Below are 28,000 nucleotides of genomic sequence, written 5' to 3' on the forward strand. Positions count from 1 at the left end.
GATGCTTTCCCATCTGCCTTTCCAGGTATCTGATTCCCTGCAATCACATGATGTTGAGTCAGAGACGTGTGGTGAAAGAGAGGGACTTCTACTCGACGTCAGCAGCTAAGATCTTGGCGCTGACGCCATCATTCTGCTCTCCCGATTGCTGCCCCCCGCCCCTCCGACAACTGGACTCCATCCTTTTTTCCAAGGGTACAGAGACTACCAACAACTCCAGCAGCCCAGGTAACAAAGAGGGATATTTAGGTGAAATGTGTTGTTTGATATGAGAGGGGTTTTATAATATTTTAGCAGTTTTGTACATATTTTTTATGGATTATGATAACAACTGCTGAGTTATGAAGACTAACATTGGTATAATAAAGTCTAAGAATGTAACAGGTAAACGAGTGCATGGATCTTAGAATTAATGGTTCCCTGCCATATTTGTGCCACCATTTTTACTACGGTGTCTCTGAATGTACAAACAACTCTCTGTGTGAAGTGAGAACCCACAGAGTTGTAAAACTGCAGTTCTGGCTTTGTTTGATAGAGATAATTTGGGATAAGTAATGCCTTAAAAGGCAGAAGATGATACACATATACACAATTTTGAAGTAGTTACCTGTAGTACAGTCTGCACAGCTGTGATAGACAACACCATACTTTCTGAGAAAATTAAGAAGGTAAACTTTGAATAGTTAAAAAAAAGACCAAGAATTAATCCTTGTGGGACTCCATACATTACTGCAGGCCTTTTACATTCACTAATAATTATCTCCTTTCCTCGAGGTATAATTTAAAAACATAATCCCTGAAATCCACCTGAAAACTTACTCCAGTTTTTCAGTGTGTATCAGAGTAATTCTAGAAGAATAAGCTGTTAATAATGCAGATAATAAGCTTTTATTGAAACTGCAGGGTTGACTCATGTTATTCAAAAATGGATGTTTTCAAATACTTAAATGAGAAATAAAAGAAATACTTTTTTGTTTTTGCTTTTTTTGGCTGACAGAATTTTTGGGTAAAAAAAAATCTTTGTAAATATTCACTCTTCTAGGGTTTCTTTGTGCATTATTTTAACATGAGATCTCAGTATATGCCACAGTCAAAATGAATAATTGCTTTTCGGCCACATTTGTAAACAGCTTTTGTGGGTATTTTTTCCTGCTCAGCTACAAGGGGCACTTATTCATGAGATTTAACTGTTTATCAACTCATTTCTGTGAGATAATATTATATCCACAGTAGTGTGTGAACTCAAAATGATCAAAATGGATGTCATTTAAAAGAACTGAAATTAAAATGATGTAGTAATAATAATAAGTGTAATTTATTAATGTTACCATTCCAAAATCTGTTCAGACATATGGTGCACGGTAAGATGTTGATCTATATTTAATTGGAACATGAGCATATAACAGGGATGATTGGGGAGTATTTTCTTTTTATCATATACTGGGTTCCCCTGCTGTTTTGCTGTATTACATCATTCCATCCCCTGTAGTTAAATGTCAAACTCATTATTTTTGCTCTGTATGAGTGCTGTGTTGTGGTGCTGCATGCCAGCTTTAATAATTTCTGTCTGTCTTTAGCAGATGAACTAAAGAGCTTCTCAGAGGAGGATGATGGTTCAGGTAACTCCTGCACCATTGGCTCAGAAATCTACCTGGATGTCAGTTACCTTCATTACCTCTATGACGCCCGACTTAGCATCAGCAGCTGCATACAGGCTTGTCGGATTTGGTCAGCTCTGTATGATGGTGAGGACCCACCTCCTGAGAAATACCAGCCAGGAGTCCTCGAGGAGCCAGCTCTTAAATGTAGACAAACCCAGACTGCTCTGAAAAGAGTTCCACAGTTGCTTGTGCCACGTTCTCGGCCCAGCGTGCTACCAAGTACAGAGCCGCCCTCAGTCAATCAGCTGGAGCTGGAGTGGGATGATAGCTATGACGCGTGCCCAGTGCAAACAGCTGAGGCTCCTGTGGAAAACATACCTTCGCAGCCACCTTCCACTGACCCCCCAAAACACATCCAGGAAATGAGGAGAACCGCCATCATGTTGGTTAAAGGTTCATACATTGAGGAAAATGAGTTCCAGGATGATGTCATGGTATATGATCTTGTCGCAAAGAAGGACGTCACAGATGGTGAGCACACCAAGCGCAAACCCAGTGGTTCACAATCAGAGGAAACCCATCCGGGCTCAGCTGAAGTCCCACTAAGAAATGGGCTCAACCTAACACTCCCAGCCTCTGTAATGACTGATAACGGCAAGAACAGTTTGGAGACAGAGACCAAAAGTCCCACAGATTGTAATGCCAACTTCCAAAATGCTGTTGTTGTTGAGTCGGGTGATGATCTTTTAGCTCAGTATGAGGAGCTTATTCGTACTCTGGACCCTGAAGTAGGTGGAAAACAGGTCAAAGGTGATGGAGAGTTGAAGAAGCCCATTACACCCATGGAGGAAGAGGAGGAGGAAGCGATGGACTTCAGCTTCTCTGCTGAAACACCAGAGCCAGAGAAACTTCATTCACCGTTTGGCACAGTTAATAGGTTTCGCAGTGGAAGTGCAAATAGAAGCCATTCAGTGCCTTTTACAGGTAAGTTGTGCGGAAGTTTTAGTTCTGTAGCTCATTATTCACCGAAAATTACAGTCAAATGGCAAAATTCAGATTATGACTCTTCCTGCAGGTCCATTTGTGAGTGTGCTGTTATCTCGTCTGGAGAATATGCTTTCAAACTCACTTCATCTTAACCTGTTGTTGACGGGGATTCTGGCCCAGTTGGCTGCGTACCCTCAGCCTCTCCTTCGCTCTTTCCTCCTCAACACCAACTTGGTATTTCAGCCAACTGTTCGCTCCCTTTATCAGGTAACACATACCGAGCAGTACAAATTTTAGAAAAATTAAAGTTTTTTAAAGTTTGACTAAAAAAAAAACTGAAAATTGCAGTATTGTTTTTACTGGCAAGATTGAAATTGTAATATTTAAGTCAGAAAAAACATTAACTGAGCTTGAATTACTCATGTTTGAATCCTGTAGTTGTAAATAAGATATTTGGGTATATTTTTTCAGGTTCTGGCCACTGTGAAGAACCAGATAGAAGAGCAGGCTGCTAGCAGGAAGGACTTTCCAGAGCTGATCACTGCTGCCCAGCACTGGCTGTTAGCACGGGAGGCTGCATTCATGACCACAGGTGACAATGTACACACAGCTAGGAGCATTATTTTGTCATAACCACTATAAATGTGATCTCTATTAGCAAAACATTAAAACATCCCAACTGAATAAGTTGGGATGAAATGAAAAGTCCCAGCTGAGATATATGAAGTTACAAATATCAGCAGGGTGTGGTTAGCCTAGTTTAGCACAAAGACTGGAAATGGAGAAGCAGGTAGCCTCACTTATAATGCATCTTCACACATTTTTGTTTTTATTTTTTAACTTTTATCTATTCAGGAGTATAATCCTATCCCAGAAGTCAAGCCCTGCAAGCTCTGCAAAAATGAATTATTGCCAAATGGCTCAGGAATAAACTTAGCCTAGAGGCTAGCATCTACTTGCTCAGCCAGATCAAGTCCAGGAAGGATAGTGGAGAACTGTCATTTTCCAGGAAGAAATGTGGTCAGCGAAAAAAAAAAAAAAATTCCTGAATGATGGTGATCGCGATGGAGCAATGGAAGGTGGTCATGTGGTCCGTTTAGTCCAGATTTACCCTGCTTCAGAATGATAGAAGCATCAGGTTAAGAAGAGAGGTAGATGAAGTAATGCACCCATCATGCCTATTACCTACTGTACAAGCCTGTGGGGGCAGTCTATGATCTGGGGTTGCTGCAGTTATTCAGGTCTAGGTTCAGCATCATTATGTGCCCAAAGACTGAAATCAGCTGACTCCCTGAATATACTGAATGACCAGGTTATTCCATCAATAGATTTTTTCTTCCCTAATGGCACAGGTATATATCATGATAATATCAGGATTCATCGGGCTCAAATAGTGAAAGAGTGGTTGAGAGAGCGTGAGACATTTTCACACATGGACTGGCCACCACAGGGTCCAGACCTGAACCCAGTTGAGAATCTTTTGGATGTGGTGGAGAAGACTCTTGCGCAGTGGTCGGACTCTCACATCATCAGTACAAGATCTTGGTGAAAAATTTATGCAACACTGGATGGAAATAAATCTTGCAGAAGCTTTTTGAAACTTACATTTTATTTAGGAGGCCTCGTGCATACCAGCGATGTACATCATCAACCAAAGAAGTACCTGAGTTTTGTATATCTGTCATTTAAAAGTGCATAGGGGATGGTTAGTTCAGTGTGATGTATTTGCAAGTGTTAATTAAGCTTAAACTTCTCATATCAGGCAGCAGATCCCATTGAGTGGAGGCACACCCCTGTGCATAATCACTTACATATGAATTGATTGAGTTCCACTAGCTCACAATGACTGCTGTATTTCATAGTTGAAAAGTGGAAAGTGCAAAGTACAAACTCATAACTACAAATAAGAACACAGTCATGACCACAGACATGTTAAAAAACCTGAGATGACTGTGAAAAGAAAAAAAGTTTCACCTGTGCTTCCAATTAGCCTAACTGCATAAATATGATAATTTAATATAACCTTCAAGCATCATAATCTTCTCAGTTGTGCACCAACCCACAGGTGTCTGCAAAATGCATCTTTGTGGGAAAACAATTGCCCCAGGAATTAATAGATGTGATTGAGGCATCACAAAGATGGAAATGAGTGCAGGAAAATGAGTAAACAAAATATAAATCTGCCAAAACACAGTTACAGCAGTAATCTGGAAGTACAAAGTAAGCCATAGTACTGTTTAGAAGAGCTGCAGCGATGTCCTCCTGATAGAGCGTCTGTGGTGCTTTTTCAGGAGGATGTGCTGCTTTTAGGAAGCAGAATTAATTCTTAATGATTTCATCTAGTCATGTATCTTTTGCAGTTAAGCTCTAGTCTAATTTAAGCCCTGGAGCTTTAGACATATTTTGAACTACGTCCTCATAGTTGCAGAAATGTAGAGTTGTAAAAGCTCAAAAGAAAAGAAAAAGAGCAGAATGTTTGTATAAGGATGAGAGTTTGGAAATTTTAAAGGGAATATATATTTTTTTTTAATCAAACATTTTTAAATTCCCACTTTTTAAATTATTCACAATAGGATAAATCAGCTAGGGAAAATAGTTCTTTACAGAATGTCTCAAATTCAGATTTTTTTTGCTGTTAAGTCCATAGATTGTCATATCTTTCAATCTAACTCATTTCATATTCTCTCAGACAAAAGCAGCAACAGTGGCTCCAACCACCACGATGGGGGAAGAATATTGAAGAATTCACCCCCACCAAAACCTAAAGCCATCTCTCTGGATCAGACCGAGGTCTTTGCTACCGTCCTCTTCACAGAGTTCCTCAAAGAACTGGCTGCAATTGCACAGGAGCACTCCATCTTATCTTACATTCCTATGGAAGAATAGTTTTGTCTCAGCAGGCCTCTGTGATGAAGTGACCCAGTGATTTATACAGTGGTTTATAAAAAAATATTTATTCTTTTGGAAGCAAGATAATTAACTTCATGTGCTTTTCAATTTCACCCTCCTACGTCTGTAAAATGTTTGACAGCCAAGAAAGAGGTTCAAACTTTCAGCTTTAAAATTTTTACCTGTTTGCTGAATCTTGAATCAATTACACTCAAATAGACGAGCTCCAGGTCCACTGACCAAAGGGGGTTTTCTATTAAAGGAAGAAAAGCAAAGCACCAATTTGTAGACATCCATCCTTAGGCCTGTACTATGAAGCTGGATTTTCTCTTATCGAGGTAACTTCGGGGTTAACCCGGGGTTCTCTGTACTACAAAGCTAATTCACGTCTTACTGGGGTAACTCACCATGGTAACTTAGGCTGAACGGCTAACCTGCTCCGGAGCAGGTTATGTCCTGGATAAAAGACCAGTGAGTATAAAAGCACCACCTCCTGACCAATCAGTTCTCTTGGAAAATGTCATGCCCATTTTTTAGAACGTTCTGTCTACGTTGGTGTGCTGATCGTGAGCGGAGTGCTTAGGAGAGAAAGAAACCGCTTTGAAGTATGTTCTTGATTTGTTCCCAAGTTCGTTTAGCTCCACTAGGGTTGCTTCTGAAATAATGAGGTTAATAATTTTGGCTCCACATGGCATAACTGCAGAACCGGGTATTTATGAAACGCACAACTGCTGCTCCTGCTGTCATAGTGACAGCACAAAACGCATTCACACGGCGATGCTGAGCCTCAATCAAAGTCAATGGAAAATATAAAAGAAAGAAAGGATGCTGAGGAAGCGCTCTGCCTGAAACGTCTGGGCCGTAACAGTGAAACTGAGTGATCAGAATGCTGTCCGTTTATGTTGTTCCATGAATTATTTTGTATAATCTCAGGAATTTACACATTAACAGAGTTTGCAATGTTCTCCCAGCATTCCTTCCTGGCTGTTGCTTTTGGCCTGGATGATGTGTTTGAACTCTTCATATTTTTGAAGAGTAATTATCTGCTCCTCCATGGTATTACCGAGTTGATAACCAGCCTCGTAGAACTGCTTATCAGGGCTGCAAATGTCTGTGTAAGTCAACCCAGGTAATGGTGAGATATGTTATTCCAGCTTTGTAGTACAGGCCTCTCGCTGAACCGTCAGGGTTCTGCCTGTCTTAATGTTTGTTAGAACCAGCTCCAGCCACAACCTGCTGCTCGGTGTGGTTACATAAGATAATCAGGTTGCCTTTTGGTGTAGCTTTTATACTATGGAATGATAATAGATTTTAATTATTGCCCCTGTTGTCAAATGGTAACATAAATAAAAACAGTCACACTCTGTTATTGCACATCTGTTACTCAACTTGATAAGTTGGCCACGTTTTAATTTTAACTTCAAGGTGAATTTTCACAAAATATTTGTCTGTTCCACGGAGATTTTTGATGTGTTTCTGCTGATATGGTACCTCAGGAGTTTTTGAATGCACATTTTGCTCTCTTTCTTGAAAAGCTATGGGTTTCTGGGCTCGACACCTTCTCTATACCTAAACAGACTGATCACCAAGTCCAGGTTAATCAATGCTGTTTTTAACTGGCCTTTCTCTTAGTGATGCTTTATAATGTACATATCAAAAGGAAAATAATGTGGTGACTTAGAACACTATGCAAATCAAACATGTTTGGGGTGTTGGTTTGGTATATTTTGATAATGGGAAAGGGGTATTTAAGTGTTTTTTTTCTGTTAATAGTTTTTCCTGTTATCACTTTCTTCTAGTTTAACTTTAAAGTGTGTTTAAATTCTGATATGTCTGAAATGTCATTAGAATTGTCCTAATTTACTGGTTAGTCTGAATTCTGCATCTGTTAGAAATAAATTCAGTGTAACTGTCACACAGTTTGTGAGGGGCAGCCTGTGTTGAATTGCCTTTTTTTTTAAGCAGAGTTATTGCAAATAGTTGATGGTATGAATGTCAAAATGAGATCACTCAAAAGATGCACATATATTTTGGTACAAAGCATGCCACTTCTAAATTAATAAATACACATAAATACTTGTAAAATGGTGCCTACATTCTGATTTTAGTTCACATTTTGCCTGATTTTTGATGGATTTTGTTGGTGAATTTAAACAGGCGCAACAGTTTAAGCAGTTTGGAAAAGACAAACTCATTTGCAAAAGTAAAAAAAAGAAAATAAATTCTACTGATTCACAGCCTGAAAAAAGAAACAATAAATGCAAAATGGAAATTTACTTGGAATCAAGCATTTCAGGTAGGCCTGTGTTTAATACTTAATTTTTATGTACGAAGAATTAATTTCCTAGATGTATATTTTTCAGATACTGAGATACTGGACGGATTTAAAGTTAATCTAAGTAAAGAGTTGTGGATTACAATAATAAAAAAAATCAGTATATGGGCTTTGACAAAGACATGTTGTAGTTTCTTGTAATTAAAAATTAGAGGATCAAGTTATGGTTTAATTCTTGGTTTAAATCTTGCCTTTTTTGTATTTTTGTTCCTATTCAGTTCCATTCAGTTTCTACTGATGCTATGCAGGAAATGAAAACTGTATCAGGACCTTTGTTGGCTAACCAATTTCTAACATGTTATTGAGATCTGTATCTTAAATGCATTTCATATTTGTTGCAAAAATTTAAGATTTTCTCTGGTTAAAGAATGTTGCAGAACACATCTGACTTTTCATACCACAGTGCCACTCAGACTATTTCAACACAACCAGCACAGTGCAAAAGTCACTGTTTTTAACAGCACTGTGGCATGAATGCAGTTGGCATAACCAAGATTATGGACCTGTTTCTGTCATTAGATTCAATCCCAAAGATGAATTCAGCCTGTTCTCTGTTCAGAAAGGCATGCCTTTTATAATAAAGAAAATTTCTGATGATGAATATCGTTTCCTTCTATCATTTAATTCACGTTATTTTCACAATGTTTAAAAATTAACTCCCAGAAATCTGAAAAGCCTCGGAGGATGCATAACTAAGCATTTGATTTGATGCTTATAACTTGCTTCTACCACAAGAGGGCGCTCACTGATCACTTGGCCACCTGGATGCATGAACTGGGCAGGATTCTAGTAAAATACTAGGGCATCTGCCAACCTAATACCAACATGACAAATTAGAAATGTAATATTAAATTAAATGCTATTCCTTTCAGAGGAAACAAACCTTGAACTCTATCTCAGGTCTTTATGGTATAATTTTTATTAAACTGTACATTATGTCTAATTGACTGATGAGATCAAACGATTTCTGCATCTTGGAGGTCATGAGTGATTCTGTTCCCTGGCAAAAAATAAACTTAAAGGCAAAGCAACCTGCAGCAGACAGAAAAACTTTACTTTTTTAAATCGCATACTCTGTTAATAAATAAAGATTGTCTAGGTTGTTGTCCAGTGAAACATTATCCATATATTTACAAAATTTCAATAAGTATAATTTTTTTCCAGCCCAGCCATAAATAGTCCATGTCACCATATGATCATAATTTCCATTAAGATATACAAGTTCACTCTTTGGTATCCTGAAGGACACAATGAGCAAGATTAGACTCTTTCAGGACAGTCTGCCCTTCATGAAGTCTTCTGTTGCAGAATCTCCCTCACAAGAACTGGGTCAGCTCTCCCTTTGGTTTCCTTCTGAACCAGTCCCATCAGCTTGTTCAGAACTTTCTTGTTCCCATTTCTGATGGCATGAACCTACAAGGGACAAAAACCCAACAGCATCTCAGAAGATGCACAAAATTCTCTCTGTATTTGCAGTTTTGAGATTTTTGAGATTAAGCATTTGAAAACTAACCTCATCGGGATGTGAATCCACCACCATCTGGCAGATGCTGTCCAGCTTTGCAGCATCACTAATGAGCCTCAAATTCTGTTCCTTGATAATCTGTGGGGCCGTTTTGCCTGATGACCTTAGCATCTCCTGAAACACCTAAGAGGAGGGAGAAACTCGCAACATGGAGGTGAAACAAACAAGGACTAATTGGGAAGCGTGTACCCACTGATGGGGGATAATTGCAGGTTCCGTGTAGTGGACTGACCTGCTTGGCAACTGAAGAGGAGATGTGTCCCGTTTCCTGCAGCTCCAGCAGCTCAGCCAAGGCAGCAGGAGAGATTGGGCTAAAATCAAATTAAGGGTTAATTTAATTATACGTTAATAGACGGACTTGAATTAGTGATATAAATGAGAGGGGCAATGAAAAGAGACAAAGTAGGAGTGTCAGACTGTAAGAAAAAAAAAAGAGAAAGACAATCAAAATTTGTGGTTTGACTGTAATGCTTTTGTCTTTCTTGGTCTGTTTATCCTTTCAGCTTTCAGATAAACAGAATCAAAATGCCTGCTACTAACATTCAGTGTACGCAGAAGCTGATTAAATGTCTTAACCACACGGGTTGGGAAACCTGTGGTGTCCACCTTTATGAACACATCTTATGCTGAATGATTCCCAACCAGGGTGCTTGTAGCTCAGTGGGGATTTCTGCAGCTTTCATGATAAAAAGATTAATGAATTAGTAGTTTATTATAAATAGATAAAAAAAATACACATAATCTTCTGTGCAGACACACTTCTCCAAACTTCCTGGTTTCCTGCCATCAAACTGGATTCTTTTCGCCTTTCTGGTAATTCTACTTGTAGTTCTCCCCAAAGTTTTTTTTTGTCTTTACAGACCTCTACTTTACCTCTATTGTTCTTGTGAAGTGCCATTGTGTGATGACAGCAAGAATTGAGAGCACCTAAAAACACATTACTATCTCCTTATAGCCTTCTAATGCTTTGTACGCACCAATTATTTCCATTTTCAGCTTACTAAGCAGCTGGTTAGTGAAGTCTGTGGCTGCTGGACAGTGCTATAGGGGCACACCAGATAGGAAGAATGAGATTAAAAAAGCCAACCCTCATTATAATTGATTTCAAAACTTCCTCATTTTAACATTAACACACTGTGGACCTGCCAAGATGTTTCTCAATTTTTAATGATCATTCTGTCACAATCCAGCTACAAATGGTCACCAAGTTTGGCTTTGCAGACAGCTGCAGGCAGCCTTGTAGAGGGGGAAAACCTGGGCTTGTCTGTCCTGGACAAGCTGTTAATGACATGTCTCAAGTTTCATATCTGTAACTCCTCATTAAATTAATTTAACTTAACAGCTTGGTGCAGCAAAATGATATTTGGGCTGATCTGACAGCACAAAAGAGGCAAACGCTGTAATAATGCAAGTTGTCATATGAGCCTAAAAAGAAGATTAATCCCTCCAAGGCCTCCTTTATATCCTACAAAGTATTAATATTTTTGATAACTCTGTTTTGTTTCTTTCTGCAGTTTTAACGGTCCTGTCAGCCACCCCTTGTTTTTCTTTAACTTTCTTTCTTATTTGCATAAATAAACACCAAAAACTCGACGGTTTACACACACACACGCTTCACAGCAGTCTGGGAATGGTAGATAAAAACATGCTCAGAGCATCTACGCTGACGTTGGTGCATTATTTAAATTATGCTGTATAATGACTGAAAGCTTTCACTTCTGAGAAATTATAATTGATCTTTATTTATTTATGTTCATAAAGGGTTTCTGACAGACCGTCAGAAGGTAAAATAAGACTCTCCTTGTCAGATGCAGAGTCTGGAATACCAAGTGATCCCATTTATTTTAATACAAAATGAAAAGAAATTTTCCTCCCTCACTTTCAATCACATGTAAAATGAAATGAGAGTATGGGACGTCTGACAAAAGGATGAAACTGACCTCTTACTGGTGAGATATTGTTCACTCATAATGGCACAGTGAAGTAACAGCAGATAAGAAGAGACGCTGTCTGGTTGTGTAGGATAATGACAGGGCCATGTTTGAGAAAAAAAAGCTGTTTGTTTGTGGACGTTCTGGGCTGCTTTTGATAGCTGAGCTCCTGCAGTTATTTACAACCATCCCCACATACCAATAGATTCTGTCAAGCAGATTTTGGCCTGATTGCAGCTGGGCTCTACTGATATGAAAATGCCTGCAATTTTCACTGTCAGGCCAAAATGTTGCCACTCCAGTCGTTCCTTTATAAGCTGTTTGTTATCATTGTTTCACAATCAGCTCCTGAGTCTATGGAGGGAACCATATAAATAAACTTTACGTTGCTTTATTCATCAGGTAGATTAAAGAGTAAATTCAATATAAAAGCATCTCATGCCTCTCAGATTCTGCCCCAGCCTGATCTCAACAGGCAAATCAAAACCAAAATTATCTGAGAACAAGCCAGTCACAACTTTTCTGACCTGTGATTATAATCAATGTAACATGAAACGGTTAGTCAGTGTGCTTCTCACCTCTGGCTTACACTCATGTCGTGTTGCTTGAGGTGACCCAACAACTCATTTATCACCCAGCCAACCACCTTTCGGGGCTCCCTTTTAGTCGCCTTCACCACCAACTCAAAGAATTCCGTCAGTCCATCTTCATTCTGAAGCACAACATGGTGGAAGTGATTTATTTAAAATATCTATTACCAAACTGGGTTTACGTCAGCTGCAGCAAATTTTCATTAAAACTTCACTCTGACTTTAATAAGATTTGATATGGTAACGACTTTTCCCTGGTTGTGTTCAGCCTCGTAGAAACTCACCACCAGAGTGAAACTGTGCTCTGGCAGGATGCTGTACGCCTGCACCAGCCTGTTTCTTTTGACACTGGGTAACTCTGGCAGCCCCTCCTTTATCTTCTGTACCACCACCACCTGGCATGCGTCAATGCCAGTGGGCAGCGATGCGTTATCCTCATACACAATCAGAGGGGGCAGGTTGGGTTCTGGCATAAACCTAGAGAAAGGCAGAAGAGGTGGAGGGGTCGGGGTTGAGGAGAATGCTTCATCAGCATTCCAGATAAGCTCCGAGAGAAGGAAGCTGGCTTTTGTTGAAAAATAATAGTGCACCAGACACCACACTTGACACATTTCACTTGCTTCCCTAATCATTTAACTCGATCAACTGTAAAGCTCTCTGTCGATCATTCCCCCACCCTAAACTGAAACACACACACACATCTACACAATGAGGACCAAACCATGAGTGTTTATTTCTCTCCATCTTGCAGCTATTCCCATTTCCCAATTAGAGATAGTCATGTCCTTATTTCATAAATGTACATCTAGAAGTACCAAGCATCTGGGAAATGAATTAGCTACAAATGTACCCTCACCTGTAGTCCTGAAGACCCTCCTTGTCCCTCATGGGAACAGTCTCCCTAGAAGACAAGATGGAATTTAAATAAATCAACATTATGCCATATGTGCTACCTTTAAAGCTGATAGTATTATTCCAAGACTTAAATGGATGAGGTTTACATGGCTAGTACTTCAAATAAATGTGGTTGAACTGTTTCAAGACCTCCCCTCTAATATCCTACTCTCTTCTGATTGGTTGGCTTTGAGACAACCTTTGCTTATGAGCACTCCTTAATTTTATCGGTGTGAAAGATCTGAAAGAAAACTAGACCAATGACCTGACAAGAAATCACAGAGCCTGTCTGGTGACATTGGTAGAAAGTAACGGTAAGACCAGGTGTAGCCAGTCGTTCTCTGATCTATCATAATGAAGAACTTGTCTAATATCTGCATGTTGTGTTTTTTTGGTTTCAAACCAACATGTTCTGATGGCATAGTCTATAAATAGCACACCACTTTGTGAGCCACTTCTCACATTTTTAAGCTTTTTGAATGTCTTTTCGAGTTATTTAAATAACACGCCAAATGGTTAGTCATACAGTAGAAGTACAAGGCATCCCTTCCCACATGACATCCAAAACAACAAAGGATGCTTCGTGATAACATGCCTCGCGACTTGGTCTGTCATTATAAGAAAAAAAAAAAAATAAGAAAAGTTCATGTGACTAGGCTGTTAAGACTGTCTCTTTCACAGATCCTACCTTCAAGATGTCACAAGATATCATAATTAGTTCCAAGATTAAAAATAAAATCTGATTTAATCAAATGCATCCATACATCATGGCAGAAAATATCCCGATGATAGAGATTTGTCAATGTGCAGAAAACAGATTGTTTCTCTCTGCCTTGCATTATTAAAAGGAAGCCATGTTATTTTTTTTTTTTTTATAATCTCATGCAATTCTAGCCTGTGGCCATATTTTTTACTAACCGCTGAATTATGTTCATTACCTGCTCATTATGTGACATTTGAATCCGACTTTTCAGCCAGAAGATAAAGCAGAACGTGCAAGGACCATACACCTCTGTAATAGATTTTTCTTCCTTCTGCCTCCAGGATAAATGTATTGAAGCCTGAAGTGCAGAACATCAAGGTTCTGCAGGTTTTTAACTAGGTTCAAGTTTTTATTGTGATTTTTTATGTGAGCAATGTGCAAGGCATTTCGTTCTGCAGATGCATCTGATGTTTTTGACTGAATGACAAAGAATTCTGATTTTGATTCATGTAAATAACCTTTGAAACTATGCTCCTGTTAATAGTTGTAAAAGTAGGAAAACACCAAAAGGTAAACAGTAACTGGTTAATAAGTAATACTACACAGGTAGTATACGGATTCTATATATACTTTGCTGTGAGCAGATGAGGGCTATGGCTATGATGAGTTGAAAAGAAAGTCAATAAACCTTTTTTGATAGAGCACCATACAACAAAACAGAAAATCATTCCAAGGGGAGAAATATAATAAAACATTTTAAAGTGCCTATTTTTTCTGATACCTTACCAGTATAATAAAATAATTAGACTATCATACATAGATGTTAAGAAAAAACAAAACCACATAGACACATTAAAGACAAAAGAATGTGGACATATGTTGGGGGTGGGGTGGGGGGGTCCCTCTCAGTCAGTGTGCTTGTTTTTAAACCAGTGTTGTCAGATCTGTGGCCACTTCCACAAAACTGAGATGAAAGAGCCAATCACACAAACTGTTTAGCCTGCTTTGCCATGTACTTTGGACATGGGAGGCCTCATGGGAAGGAGCCAGAGCCCCAGAAGATGATCAAGGCATCAGCTGTGTGAGAGCAGGTTCATTCTGTTATCCCATAAGCCTCGAGATGCACATAGCTCAGACATAACACAGGCCGACGGGAGCATCCAAATGGCTCTATTCATCACCATTACCATGATGGTTTGTCCTCAGCAAAGCTCAGAACTAATGAACCAGGCACAGATCCCAGTCAGAGGGTGTCACAGTGGCTAAATCTTGGCATCACAGAGCTGCTTTTTCATCCACTTACCCTGATTTGGAATCATACGCTCTGGTCTCGTTTTGCACCGTTCCACCTCTCTGCACAATATCAATCTGTCTCTGGATCTCAAAGTCTGATGAGTACAAGAGAGACCATGAACACAAATACAGACCACATTTGTAATTTGCGGGTAAATGCCAAACACCTGCTGTTACACACTTGCCAGCTTCACATCTCAGACTGCTGCCACATTACAACCCTGTTAAACAGTGTTTTTCTTCATGATCACTCCAGTCGCTGAGTGAATGTGATACAACTTTATTGATAAATAATTCAAGCTCAGCAAAACCGTATGTCAAACCACACTTAAAAAACCTGCCTGTGAAATTCTGCAGTGCTCTGGATGTTGCTCTTTTAGCTTTAAGTAAAGCTCAGTCAACGGTTAGTGTAGTTATAGCTGACACATAATCCATGCTTTAATTTATTTATCTACCTATTTATGTACTGAGCAGCAGGGAGAAGTCAGCTAATAATTAAGACGCTGCTATCACACGGCTACGTGTTTATAAATGGCTGTCAGTCTATAACTTATGCTTCACAAGTTACTGTCAGTATCAGCTGTGTTCCCTGCCTTAGAATGTCTTCGTAAATCTAGCAATTTCCTTGTTATTCTAAAAAAAAATACATGTCTCATTTTTCACAACTGTCATGGTCAAAGTTTTTCTTCGCTGTTCTATATCTGTCAAATAAACTTAAAAGATAAAAAAATAAACTCTGTAAAATGTCAGCAACAGAATGAAACCCACTTAAATCATCTATAAAATGAAAGATAATACAACACCAACAATCAAACGGTGAAACTAAGAAATCTGATTGTTTGAAAATATGTGCTCATTTTTAATTTGTTACCAACAACACTCTTCAATACAGTCATATATTTTAGGTTTCATAATCCTGGATTACCCTTTACTTTAGGCCCTCCCTAAAAGAGACATCATGTGGATGACATCATATGTTTTACCTGAAAAATTTATTCTGCATCAGTGGTGCCTGCAGAGATGTGCTAATGTCCACCACCCCATACTGCCATGGATGCTGGCTCTTTAACTGTGTGCCGATAACAAGCCAGGTGGTCCCTCTTCCTCAATGAAGAATGTCAGTTTTAGATGTATAAAAAAAAATGTATTTTGTGAGACTACGATAAACCTTTCCATTACTTCTCCATCTATTTTACATGAAAGGAAAAAAGCAGCTATACTTATGGTGCTTTTTATGTAGTTTTATGGTAAATATAACTTGCTTTTGTGGATGAAGTGGTGAAATGAGGGTTTTAGAACTGTTCCTGGGCCTATGTATGGATTTGTGTAATGAAAGTTTTACTGCCTGGGTGCCCAGAAAAGCTATTTCATATTGGTTATCAGCCTTGCCCCAAGCATATGGAGATTTTCTTACATATACTACCAGTCAATGTTTCCCATTGGATTGAATGAGAAAGCATGTCCAAACCTTAGACTGGTACTGCATTTCTTACAAATCTTTTCATAAAATTATGTATTAAAAGACAACAACATTCCTATTTTTTTTTTTTTTTTGGTAATTTTCCATTTAACAACTTTTTTTTATAAACTTGTCCTGTCCAGCATGATAGCAAACAGAATGATGGTCTGGCTGCTGTGCTGCGCTGAACAAATTAGCTTTAATCATGCTGGACCTGACCAGAAGGGTTAGAAAAAAAGGAAGGTAGAAAAAAAGGAAGAGGAGACAAAGATACAGTCGACAGAAGCAGCAACCCTTCAATCCACCCTAACACCAGACAACCAACTGCTACACCTGTACAGAAACAAAACACAGAATTTCTTACAGCTTTTACAGGTAAACTAAGCTGATGGTTGAGTTTATAAAATATATATATTTGTAATATATATATATATATATATATATATATATATATATATATATATATATATATATATATAAACCAAGACAGCTACAAACAAAATGCATCATAACAAGTATCAAAGACACACACATTTTAAAAAAAGAAAAAAAAAGAAGTAGCTCTTAGTGTATAAACCCACTGGACAACTCAGTGACTTTGTCAGCATGCAGAGTATGAGGAGTCCTGGGCAACCAGCAGCAATCCCAGAGCACGAACCCAAGCCACCCCACTACAAAGACCACCCGGACCCACCCTGAGGGCGGCAGAGGAAGGCCCAGTTAGGCCCTGCCTAAGCAGGGAAACCCAGACTTCCCTCTTCCCGGCCACATTCACCAGCTCATCCAAGGGGATTCCGAGGCATTCCCAGGCCAGCCGAGATTTGTAGTCTGCCCAGCGTGTCCGGGGTCCGGTGGGACGTGCCCGGAACACCTCACCAGGAAGGTATCCAGGAGGCATCCTGACCAGATGCCCGAGCCACCTCATCTGGCTCCTCTCGATAAGTTATTGACCATTATGCAATTTTTCATGTTTAGAGCTTAAGTGATTTGCAAACCACTACTCCATATTTTATTGTTTCATGCAACTTTTTTTACATGAGTATTTACATTCAAGTACCAGTTTAATACACAAAGTTATTCTGCGAGTGTGCATCTGCATGCTAATGTCATCTCAATAAAAAGTTAATGTTTTGCCAATAGCAATACTGCTTAAACTGGTTTAGACGCTTTATATTGCAGTAATAAGTTTTTTTTTTCTTTTTTATTGGTTCTTACCGATAGCCCTGGCCAGATATCTCATGCTGTTGATGTTCTTTACTTCGGTCCTGATGCCCAGTGGCTCACCTGGTCTGTGTACAGACACGTTGGCATCCACTCTTAACTGGCCCTCTTTGAATATGCATGCAAGGAAAGGAAAAAGCTCACGTTTAGAAATGAAGCAGCTTGGAAAAAAATTAAGAAAATGGGACACAGGAACAGAGACTTGCAGTATTCATACCAGACATGTTGGCTTGACAGGTACCCAGGGCTTGCAGGATGAGCTGAAGCTCTCTGACAGCTGCAGCAGCCTCTTCTCCACAACTCATGTCTGGTTCCATCACCAGCTCCATTAGACCTACACCTGATGCATATGAAGATGGTTGTGTCTTATATCTACAAGTTGTCTATGCCCCTCTGTGACAAACCTAAAGAGCACTTCCGTTGTTGAGAGTTTTTATTCAGTTTCTGTCACCTGTCTGCCACTCCACCTCCTCTGCCTTTCTCCAGGTGAGGGTTTATTTAGGCAAGAAAAGTTGCTGCCACAGTGAAAAGCCCAATAAAAATATTGTTGAGTCTCTTAAAACATTTCTAATTTTCCTAGTCTGTGGTAATCAGCTCCCAGCTCACTAAGAAAGTAACAGATTTAGTTCGGACTAAAAGGAACTAACATGGGAATTTCCTAAAGCAGCTGGTTCGTAGATAACATCAGTCATGTAGAGATAAATCCTGTATTTAAAAGGAATAATTTTTTGTGATTATGGTTGATGACCTCCACCCTTAAATCTGTCATAGTAACCCAACAGGTCACTCAGGCCATTGTGTGGCCCAGTGATGTTTTTCTAGCAATTTCTGGAAAACAAACAGATTTTTAATCTGTTTCTGAGGGATAAACTGTAACACAACGTGGCAGCAAAACAGAGAAGCAGCATCAACTTGTCATCAGTTTTCATAGCTTCTGCTGGAAAAAAAAAAGATAACAAGCAAACAGAAATTATTCCCAGATTTTAATCTCATTGGAGGATGCAGCCGTCTAACCTGCTCTGTTGAGGTCAATGAGTGTCTGGCTGCGGACATCATCATGCAGACTCTTGCCGCTGTCCTGTTCCAGCTGAATCTGTTTGATGCGCACGTTTTGTCTGATCACTTGGTTCGTCTTCTTTCCTTTGAGTAGACTGTAAGTCAGCATGCCATCCACTGCAATTGGCCGACGTTGCTGAGTGATCTGGTATCCAGCCTGAAGGGAGAAAATGCAGTGACATAAAGCTGTGGGTGGCAAAGATGTAACAGAGCTTCAAAATATTTTTGATGGTACTCTTCCTAACTGTCCGTCTGCCTGAAACTGAACCTTTTATCAGCTCACTGCAGTGTAGCCACCATATTATCTGTCTGAAAGACAGAAAGGCTTTCCTGTGTTGAATGTACAATAATTCCATAAACACTGAGAAGCTGTGTAAAATGTAAATAAAACCAGAATGTAATGATTTACAAATCTCATACACCTATATTTGATTCCTAATAGAATATAAACAATATATCAGATGTTAAAACAGACGTTTTATAGTTTCATGGAAAATATTAGCTAATTTTTCATTCAAATCATATCCATGTTATTTAAAATCCTGATGGCAGAGTCTTTGGTGGGGTAGGATGGCGCCGTCCAAAGGGCATTAAGCAGAAGTGCTCAGACTGAAAGTGGTCATCATCAATTTTGAACTTGTGACCAGTAACACATCTCAGAAAAAGCTGGGTGATGTTTACAGCTGAGTAACATCCCTTCTTGAACAAGTGTCTGTAAACATCTGGGAAGTGAGGAGACCAGTTGGAGGTTTAGGAAAAGAATTTTGTCCCATTCTTATCTGATGCAGGATTGAAGCTGCACAACAGTCCTGAGCCTTTGTTGCTGGACTTTTTATTTCATGATGCTCCAAATGTTTTCTGTCAGTGGAACGTCTGGACTGCAGGCAGGCCGGTTCAGCACCCGGACTTTTCTCCTGTGAAGCCATGCCGTTGTGGTGGATACAGTATGTGGTTTAGCATTGTATTTCTAAAATATGCAAGGTTATTTCTGGAAGAGACGTATAGATTGGAGCAGATGTTGCACTAAAACCTTTATGTACTTTTCAGCATTGATGGAGCCTTCAGAGTTGTATAAACTTTGCACATCATAGGCACTAGTGCAAGCCCATACCATTAGATATGCAGGCCTTTGAACCATCTCTTGATAACAAACTGGATGGTCCCTCTCTTTTAGTCTGAAAGACACAGCATCCATGGTTTCCAAAAAAAATCTAAAATTTTGCTTCATCTGACCACTTTGATAGAGCTTCAACCTGCATTTGAGGATTTCACGGGGAATTGTGTTCACAGACGGGGATTTCTGGAAGTGGTCCTGAGCCCATGTAGTTATTTTCAGTAGAGAATCATGCCTGTTTTTATGCAGTGCCACTGAGGGCCCAAAGACCATGAGCATCCAGTTTTTTGCCCTTCGGCCTTGTCACAAGCACACAGAGATTCATCCTGACTTTTTTTAAAGTGAATATTATAAACTGTAGATGGTGGGATTATCAGCTCAGCCTCTTCAAAATTGTATGTTAAGGAAGATTTTTCTAAAATTCTTCCATAATTTTTAGACACAATTTATCATGGACTGGTGAACCTCTACCCATCTGTACATCTGAGAAGCATTGCCTCTCAGAAATACTCCTTTGTTACCCAGTCATCTTATTGATCTGGTACTAGTTTACCTAATTAGTTAACTTAATGTTGCCAGTAAACCTAATGTCAAATGCTCCTTCAGTTGTCTGGTTTATGCCGTTACTTTTACAGTCTTTTGTTGCCCCCTGTTTTGTCTCTGTTGGTGGGTTTATGAGATTTGCAAAATGATTGCATTCTTTTTTTTAATTTACATTTACACAGCATCTGAATTCCTTTGGAATTAAAATTTTATTTCACCTTCTTTTGGATAAACTTTTACTTGATGCCTGCCTGTTACTTCAGTGTAAGACACATTTACTTTAAACTGTAATTACTTTTCATTTAAAAGTGTCAGAGATTTCAGACAGGCTTTTTTTTAACTGAATTAAGAAAACACGCTTATGCTGCACAACAAACAATATTCTTTTTCAAGGGGAAATATGTCAAGTTGAAAGAGATGAGAAGGCACTTTCAGAAGTCTTGAGGAAAACTGCTGTGCTGCAGTGGTGTAAAGGGGAGGCAGATGGCATCAACTGCTGCCCCCTTGGCTGGACTGTCGTAATGCAGAGGCAGGGCTGCCATTTTACTCAATTTTGCTACTCAAAAAAGCACAAGAGTTAATATTTAATGTACTCGCCTATTCCTAAAAGATCACACGGCATTAAGTAATAATTTCCAATGTTGCTATGGCAACTGCATCAGAAGAACTAAACATTAATCATACTTGTGCAAAATAGAGCGAGGACGTGGGAGAAAAAAAAAAATGGGAGGCTGCTGTTAGTCACCAGCTTTCTGTACAATGAGTCTGATGGACACAATCAATCACCTCCACACCTCCTCCTTTTAAAACAAAAGGGAATAAAACAAACCTCTCCATTTCTCATCTACTTGGCAAATCTGATCTTTAAATATTAAACGTTTTGAGCATTGATGGTGCAGCTTATAAGAAATCTTGTTTCTTACTGTCTTCTTTTGCCCCTGCTGTTGATTGCAGCAGGAGCATGCCACATGTTTGTTGTCTGTAATGTTGTGGTAACCACATTAAGCTTTGCCATACATGCTCTTCCTTAAGACTAAGCCTTCATAAGAAGCTCCTCTGGACTCTCTTTATCTGAACTTAAAGATGCCTGCCTGCTTACAATCTGTAAACACAAAACTGGATGCAGCACAAAACAAACTAATTTCTGCTTTTGGAGCCACAGTGTTATTTTCTGGCTCATTTTAAAGTCACTAAACAAACAAGACTCTGTGGGTTGTCTGATGGCTTTCTCAGCCACCCCACGGAGGTCATAAAGACATTTCATTTCTCTCATTAAACACATGTCAAAGCCTCAATAGCCCGGTCTTGCTTGTTTATTTAGAACCTTAATATTTCAAGGAAACTGTAATTATTTAGATTGCTATGGAGCTGCTGAGGCATGTTATTAAAGGGTTGTTAAAATTTTATATATGTGGCTGGCAAACCATTTCCATTTAAAGAGAGACCGCTTATTGGACAGCGGAATTAATCATTTAATGAGAAACTGTGGTGTTTTATAAAATGCAATCAAGGATCTTTAGATGAACATATCAATTATACACAATGCACTGAACAAATGTAGTTTTATCTCTTAGTGCAGCTCCTGCGTCGGTTTGGTATAAATGAAACTGAAACTTGAGGTCAAAAGAAAAATATTTCATCACCTGCGTAATTAATTCCACACTGAGTTGTTCAAGCCATTTTACACAGCACTGACATTAAACTCTTTGAGCAGCTGATGAGATCAATGAAAGCTTAATCATTTTTTACCAAGCAACAGCAGGAACTGTACGCAGTGCAAACAGAAAAACACATCTCTGTGTGCATTAACACTAGTGCTGGATTCAAAAGGCATTAAGCAAAGCAGAGCAGTTTCAACACTGTGTGCAGTGTGCACATGATTTTTAAGCATAAATTAAAGTTATAACCTATTGGCAGGAGTGGTCCTAAAAATCCCGTAAAACTTTTGAGTAAATCTAAAGGAAATTAGGCAGACTTTTGCAGGAATTAAAAAAAAAAAAAATCATGGACTTTCTGGGAAGATTGATATAACTGCTAATTAAAATGTCTACTTCTGCCACTTTGTGATAACCAGTAATACTCTAAATATTGATCAGAGAAAACCCATCTACAGTATCAAGTATGGCCACATTTTGACAAAAGAATAAAGTTAGAGAGAGCAGAGCAGGAAATAATTGGAAATATCAAAAAGAGCTCATTTAATTCAGTTCAAGGCAGTGATAAAAATAAAGAAATAAAAACATTTTACAAGCTAAAACTCATTTTCTCTGTGTACTGCCTGTTTCTACATGAGTTTTCTTATTTTGAGCCACTTCTTTGGGCCGAGCTTCATAAGTACTCACCCACAGCTGCTCATAAAATTTTAGCAGAGCAAGACAGATTCTGAAAATTCAAAATGCTAAATTTTTTAACAACTTTCGTCAGAGAACTTCTATATATTTTAGGTCTCTGTAGAGGGCCAGCCGCAGCAAAGCACCAATGACATTTAGCCTTTTCCTCAAAATGTCACTCATAATGGCACTAAAATTACCCAGGGGCCCTGTGGGTTGTGAAACCTCGCCATGCAAGCATTCCATTACAGAGATAAGTCCACCTCATTTGGGCAAAACCATTTGACAGAACCCTATGGAAGACAGAGGGTTGCTTCTTTTTTGGAGGGGCATCTCTAATGGAATAATAACTATTCCATTTATAAAGCATATTTTAGATATTTGCATTCCAATGCCATGACCAAGGGTATCATCATGACATATTAATACCATTTAAAAAGTGATGTGGCACTTTCTCAACAAAAGAATGACCATTTACACATAAAATTTTATGATTATTTGGAAATGTGTCTCTTCCTAACGTACAAGTTTGGTTGCAAGCAAGTAATCGGATTGTGTATAGAACAAAAAGGTGGAGCACACTGTACAACAGATGAACAGAACTATTTTAATTACCATTCTGATTAGTGTGTATTCATGTGTAGTTTTGGCTGACAACACTGGATGCCCCAGAAACACAGCCTTTGCCATCAATGAATAAATCATCAGGCAATATAGCTGATGATGGGTTCTTAGCTTAGAAACCCATCTTTTTCATTTATTTATTTTTTTTATCAATGATTTATTTTCCCGTTCTAACCACTTCCTGGAGCATTTCTGCATATTTATACCTGCACATAATTACGTGTATGTGCAGTGTTTTTAGAGAAACTAGAGGCTCTTATGTCTTCTACAATGATTAAAACTAAACTGAGCACAAAATTTATAATAATGCTAGCTGGTGTTGTTTTGGTTGTGTAATGAACAAGACAGCTAAACATGTGGGTAACATGTGGCAGGTTTTAGACATTTCCCTGCTCAACACACAACTCAAATTAATATACCATTGCGCAGAACTTGACAAAAAGCTGTTGGATCCATTCAATTTGAATCAGGTATTTTGGAGAACTGGAAGTGTAGTGAAGCTCAGGAAGGATGAGAACAGGTCCCAAACAATAAACAAAAAAGCAATGATACATTGAACAGTGACTGCAGAAAGTTTCTCTAAACAACAAAACCTTGTGCTATGATGTCTCTATACTCGGAACATATTACATCACAGATAATGCCTATGAAGTTATAGCAGAGCACAGGAAAAGAGACACTTACGGGGAGATCAGCGTAAAAGTAGTGTTTTCTGTCAAAAAATGACTTCTCATTAATGGTACAGCTGAGAGCCAGACTTGTCATTACAGCTGCTTCGACACACCGTTTGTTCAGGACCTGGAGATACATGGGAACATTACGTGTTAATCTAAAGAGAATATATATACACACACACAAACATACATATATATATATATATATATATATATATATATATATATATATATATATATATATATATATATATATACAAACACATATATATATAATTTGTTTTTGGGGGGGCGGCACTAAATAAAGATCACTTACAGGTAATGTACCGGGTAAAGATGCATCAAAGAACGAAACCAAGGAGTTGGGAGGAGCTGAGAAGCGAACCACAGAGCCAGAGAACAGCTTGCTGTTGGAGTTAATCTGGGCATGAATTTCCAAGCCAACCACACCAACCAACTGCTGAGGAAGACTGAAGTACAGATAGACAGACAGAAATATACGTTTAAGAATATGGATAACTACATGCCCCCCCCCCCCCCAAAAAAAGCGAAGAAAACTGGAAAACTAACTGCGCAACATGACCCTGCAGAAAACATGTTCCTGCCAAATATCCACCATTACAAGATACTTTCTTTTATTCCCCAAAACGTATTATGTATAAAAACTCAGGGCATATATGAAAAAAAGGAAAAATTAAAATGTTTCACAAGTTTCATAATGCAATGCAAAGAATGCCATGTAAAAAAAATGTATTCTCAGTTGTAGAAACTGAATTAAAATATCAGATTAAGCTCCTGTTTAAAAAGAAAAAAAAATATGTTTTAATAATATAATATGAGTATATATACATGAGTATATAATATATATTCATATACTCATGTGGAAAACAGTGAACCTCAACAGTTAAAACAGCAGAGAATGGTAATGAAATGCCTCAGAATAACACATCAGGGCGGGAATCCTCATAGTTTGTCGATATTTTAGATGTGGGAGATCCTAAATGGAAAGCTGACGTAAAAGCGTTTTTCTCTCATCAAGCAGCAGTGAATTAAGGGGTAACAAGACGGCGGTAATGTTATCGCAACATTAAGGTTAATAAGTCAGGTCAAACTAAATGTAAATATCTTACCCTGGGGAAATTTCTTACCTCTTTAACTTTAGCTGGGGTTGACTGTAGCATTGTGAGCTTGAAGTGCTTATTCGTTTGTTTAAACACGAGGCCTTTAGATACAATATTGGTATTTGTTTTATATTACTGAGCAGCTCACTTGCTGCTACACAGGAGGCTGCCATGTTTGCCGTGTGGCTGTCGTGAATATGGGAGATGTAGTTTTTTAAAGACATGTTTAACTTGTGCTTCCACGATGACCTCCACCTTTCTAAACTACAACACCCATCTTCAGGAAGACTGCAAACTTCTATTTATCATACGTCATATCCGCTCTGACAACTGGCGGGACTTCTTCGCGTGGTGGAGGAAAACCTAAGTTGTTTACGAAGCTTGAAAACTTGGCAGGTAACACGACCCGGTTAACTAAATCAAACAACTATGATGGCAACAAACGGAAAAGAAGCACATGGATTGCAAGACGATGTGTCCGTTTCTTCAAATGGTAGCTGTGAAAGTTCTCGTTCTCACATAGCTGCGGTGAACGGCGCAGCCATGGGGACTCCGTGTCACTCCAAGTTGCAGAATGGAGGAGCAACATCGCCGCAGAGGTTTACCTTCAGTCCTGAGCCCACCATGGAGGATATTCGAAGAATGCAGGCCGAGTTCACGGACGAGCGGGACTGGAACAAGTTTCACCAGCCCCGCAACCTGCTTCTGGCCATGGTTGGGGAGGTAGGCGAAGTGGCTGAGCTCTTCCAGTGGCGGGGAGAGGTGGCGGAGGGTCTTCCTGACTGGAGCGAATCGGAGCGGGAGCAGCTGGCACACGAACTGAGCGATGTCCTGATCTACCTGGTGGAGCTCGCAGAGAAGTGTCGCGTTGACCTTCCCCAGGCGGTACTCCGTAAAATGGCTCTCAACCGTCTGAAATATCCCGCAAGTAAAGTGCACGGGTCGGCCAAAAAGTACACAGAATACAAAGACTAAGTATGAAGAGACAGATGTGGATCAGTGGACGCTTGATTTTGATTTCTGGAGCCTCTTACCCCCATCCTCTGCTGAATAATTCGGTTCAAATAGCATTTTTGTTAACTTGCTACATAAAATGTTGTATTTTAAGTTATAGTCACCAGTTTGTGCAAGTCAATAGATTATTTTTTAAAGGCACATCACAAAATGTTGGTTTTGGCTGAGGTTAACTTTTAAAATTAGGTTCATACTGTTAGTGTAGCTGTGCCTGGGTCAAGTTGACGCATAGCTTACCTGTAACAGGAAATATTACTGTTAAGCAGCCTCTGAGGAATGTAGAAAAAAGGGAAAATTCTCTCAGAGTCTGAGGATTTTAAATTATTGAGCTTGGTTTTGGTATAGAAGTTTGAGTAGATTGAAACCTATGGGAGACTTGACAAAAAATGACATTGTATTTTGTTTGATTATATCTCTTTTTTTTTTTATTATTTTTTATATTTTCCCTCTAATTTTAAAATGGCTTGTTCATATAACAAATTATGCATGTTGCTTACAGAAGTAAAAATGCTTAAATAGTGTCATTTGTATGTTTCCCTCACTCAGAACTGCGATGGCAGCATTAACCTTTTATCTGGCTACATGCAAAGTTAGACCAAACAGGATTGCTTTGAAAGAAATTTATTCTGTTGCTTCATGCAATTGTACAATCATTAGTGTATCAGATAATAATCATTAGCATTATTTTATCCCGTTGAAATGATCAGATTCAGTTTAGACCATAAGAATAATTTTATAGTACCTGTAGCGTTACAACTCAGGAACAATTGGGCTTTGCTTCTGTTACGTTTGACAGCAAAGTTTTGCTTATAAGAGATGGTCATATAACAAATTAATCATGTGTGAAAGGAAATTACACCCTGTTTGAGTTAAGGTTTTTCGAATATGATCTAGTCTTTACTAGATCTCAAAATCAGATAAATGGGTGAAAAAGAATGTATGATATAACCTATTGTGTAATTATTTATTTAACCAAAATGAATTAGGAATGTGTGAAAAACTAAGAATATATTTCCTGTTTAGAAAGGTGCTGTTAAACAAAAGCACTTGATTTATTGTGCATCTCTGTAGAAAAAGTTTTGTGAGTTTGCTGCTCTGGAGCATTCAAGTGTGTGTAAACCCATTTTAAGGAGGAAAGACACCATGACCTTCCAGAGGCAGTTGCTGCACATCAGTAAGGGAAGATTACTGATTTCACAGTTAGATTCATCAGTGGAAAGCATTTAAGATAGTTACCAGGCTTTCCAGGAGTGGATGTCTCAGCTACTTTTCCCCACAATCAGACAGTGCAGCACACAAGAAATGATAATAAAATCTTCTGAGCTATATCTCAGACTCTGCAAGCCTCATAACATGTTAAAGTCCATGACAATTTAAAGACTAAAGTTGCTTCATTTATACATAAAAGGATGGTTTAGATTTGCAAACTTAAAAAAGAAAAAACTTTAAAAACTAAGACCTCGGAAACAATGTCTTAGATGGGATCAGTGAAAATGTTTGGCCAAAATGTACAGTGCCATGTTTGGTGAAAACCAAGCAGCATATCAGCACAAACCGCTCGTAAGTGTTGATTTACATCCACAGGAACTGAGTTCCTTGTGGTTATAGGTGCAACCGTATACCAAAGTATTGTGTTAAATGTGAGGCCATTCATCTAAAATCTAATGACTGAAATTTGTGCATTACAACAGAATATTATTTCCAAGCTCACCAGCAAATCATCTACAGAATTTATGTAAAAGATAATTTAGTGTTTTCATGACACAGTTTCAAGTTGTTTAATTGTCACATGCACATACAAGATGGCAGTGAAATGCAGTCGTGTTGCATTTAACACCAATAAAGAGCAACACAGGAATAAATTAAAAAGACATAAATATAATAAGCCACAAGGAAATGATTGTGCGGTAATGTGCATGCTCAACACAGACTGATATATTATGATATAAATATTTTTACAGTATTTACAACGTAAATGGTGTGCCATATATAAACAAAATAAAACTTCTACACAGGTAGTGCCTAAGAATAATTTTCGCCCATGCTAAGTGTAATAAAGTGACTTGTTTATTTCTTTTAGAAATGGAAGAATTTTC

The 28,000-nt window shown here is 38.6% G+C and overlaps 3 protein-coding genes across 4 annotated transcripts in view; 2 read left to right on the forward strand and 1 right to left on the reverse strand.

Moving 5' to 3' along the window:
• Positions 1-8,413, forward strand: part of fhip1aa (FHF complex subunit HOOK interacting protein 1Aa) — a 39,035-nt gene extending 30,622 nt beyond the window's left edge. Inside the window, exons 9-13 of one of the 2 annotated variants that reach the window (XM_041982529.1) lie at positions 26-228; positions 1,578-2,585; positions 2,677-2,855; positions 3,060-3,180; positions 5,278-8,413. In XM_041982529.1, the coding sequence (XP_041838463.1) occupies positions 26-228; positions 1,578-2,585; positions 2,677-2,855; positions 3,060-3,180; positions 5,278-5,474 (1,708 nt within the window). In that variant the 3' untranslated portion in view covers positions 5,475-8,413. The remainder of the gene's footprint in view (positions 1-25; positions 229-1,577; positions 2,586-2,676; positions 2,856-3,059; positions 3,181-5,277) is intronic. The other variant, XM_041982530.1, reaches the window with a different exon arrangement.
• Positions 8,367-25,278, reverse strand: gatb (glutamyl-tRNA(Gln) amidotransferase, subunit B). The gene is made up of 13 exons (XM_041982531.1): positions 24,918-25,278; positions 24,086-24,239; positions 23,780-23,893; positions 18,443-18,641; positions 17,646-17,768; positions 17,423-17,536; positions 14,759-14,843; positions 12,715-12,759; positions 12,143-12,335; positions 11,847-11,980; positions 9,570-9,648; positions 9,326-9,460; positions 8,367-9,225 (listed from the first exon to the last, which is right to left on the reverse strand). Exons 1-13 carry the CDS (start codon positions 25,112-25,114, stop codon positions 9,100-9,102), a joined length of 1,698 nt encoding a protein of 565 aa, XP_041838465.1. The 5' UTR covers positions 25,115-25,278; the 3' UTR covers positions 8,367-9,099.
• On the forward strand, positions 25,213-26,424 carry dctpp1 (dCTP pyrophosphatase 1). Its single transcript, XM_041982532.1, has one exon. The coding sequence runs from the start codon at positions 25,320-25,322 to the stop codon at positions 25,863-25,865; it is 546 nt and encodes a 181-aa protein (XP_041838466.1). The 5' UTR covers positions 25,213-25,319; the 3' UTR covers positions 25,866-26,424.
• Positions 26,425-28,000: the final 1,576 nt, after the last annotated feature.

Source organism: Melanotaenia boesemani, chromosome 4 (genome assembly GCF_017639745.1).
Source record: "Melanotaenia boesemani isolate fMelBoe1 chromosome 4, fMelBoe1.pri, whole genome shotgun sequence".
Lineage (NCBI taxonomy): Eukaryota > Metazoa > Chordata > Actinopteri > Atheriniformes > Melanotaeniidae > Melanotaenia > Melanotaenia boesemani.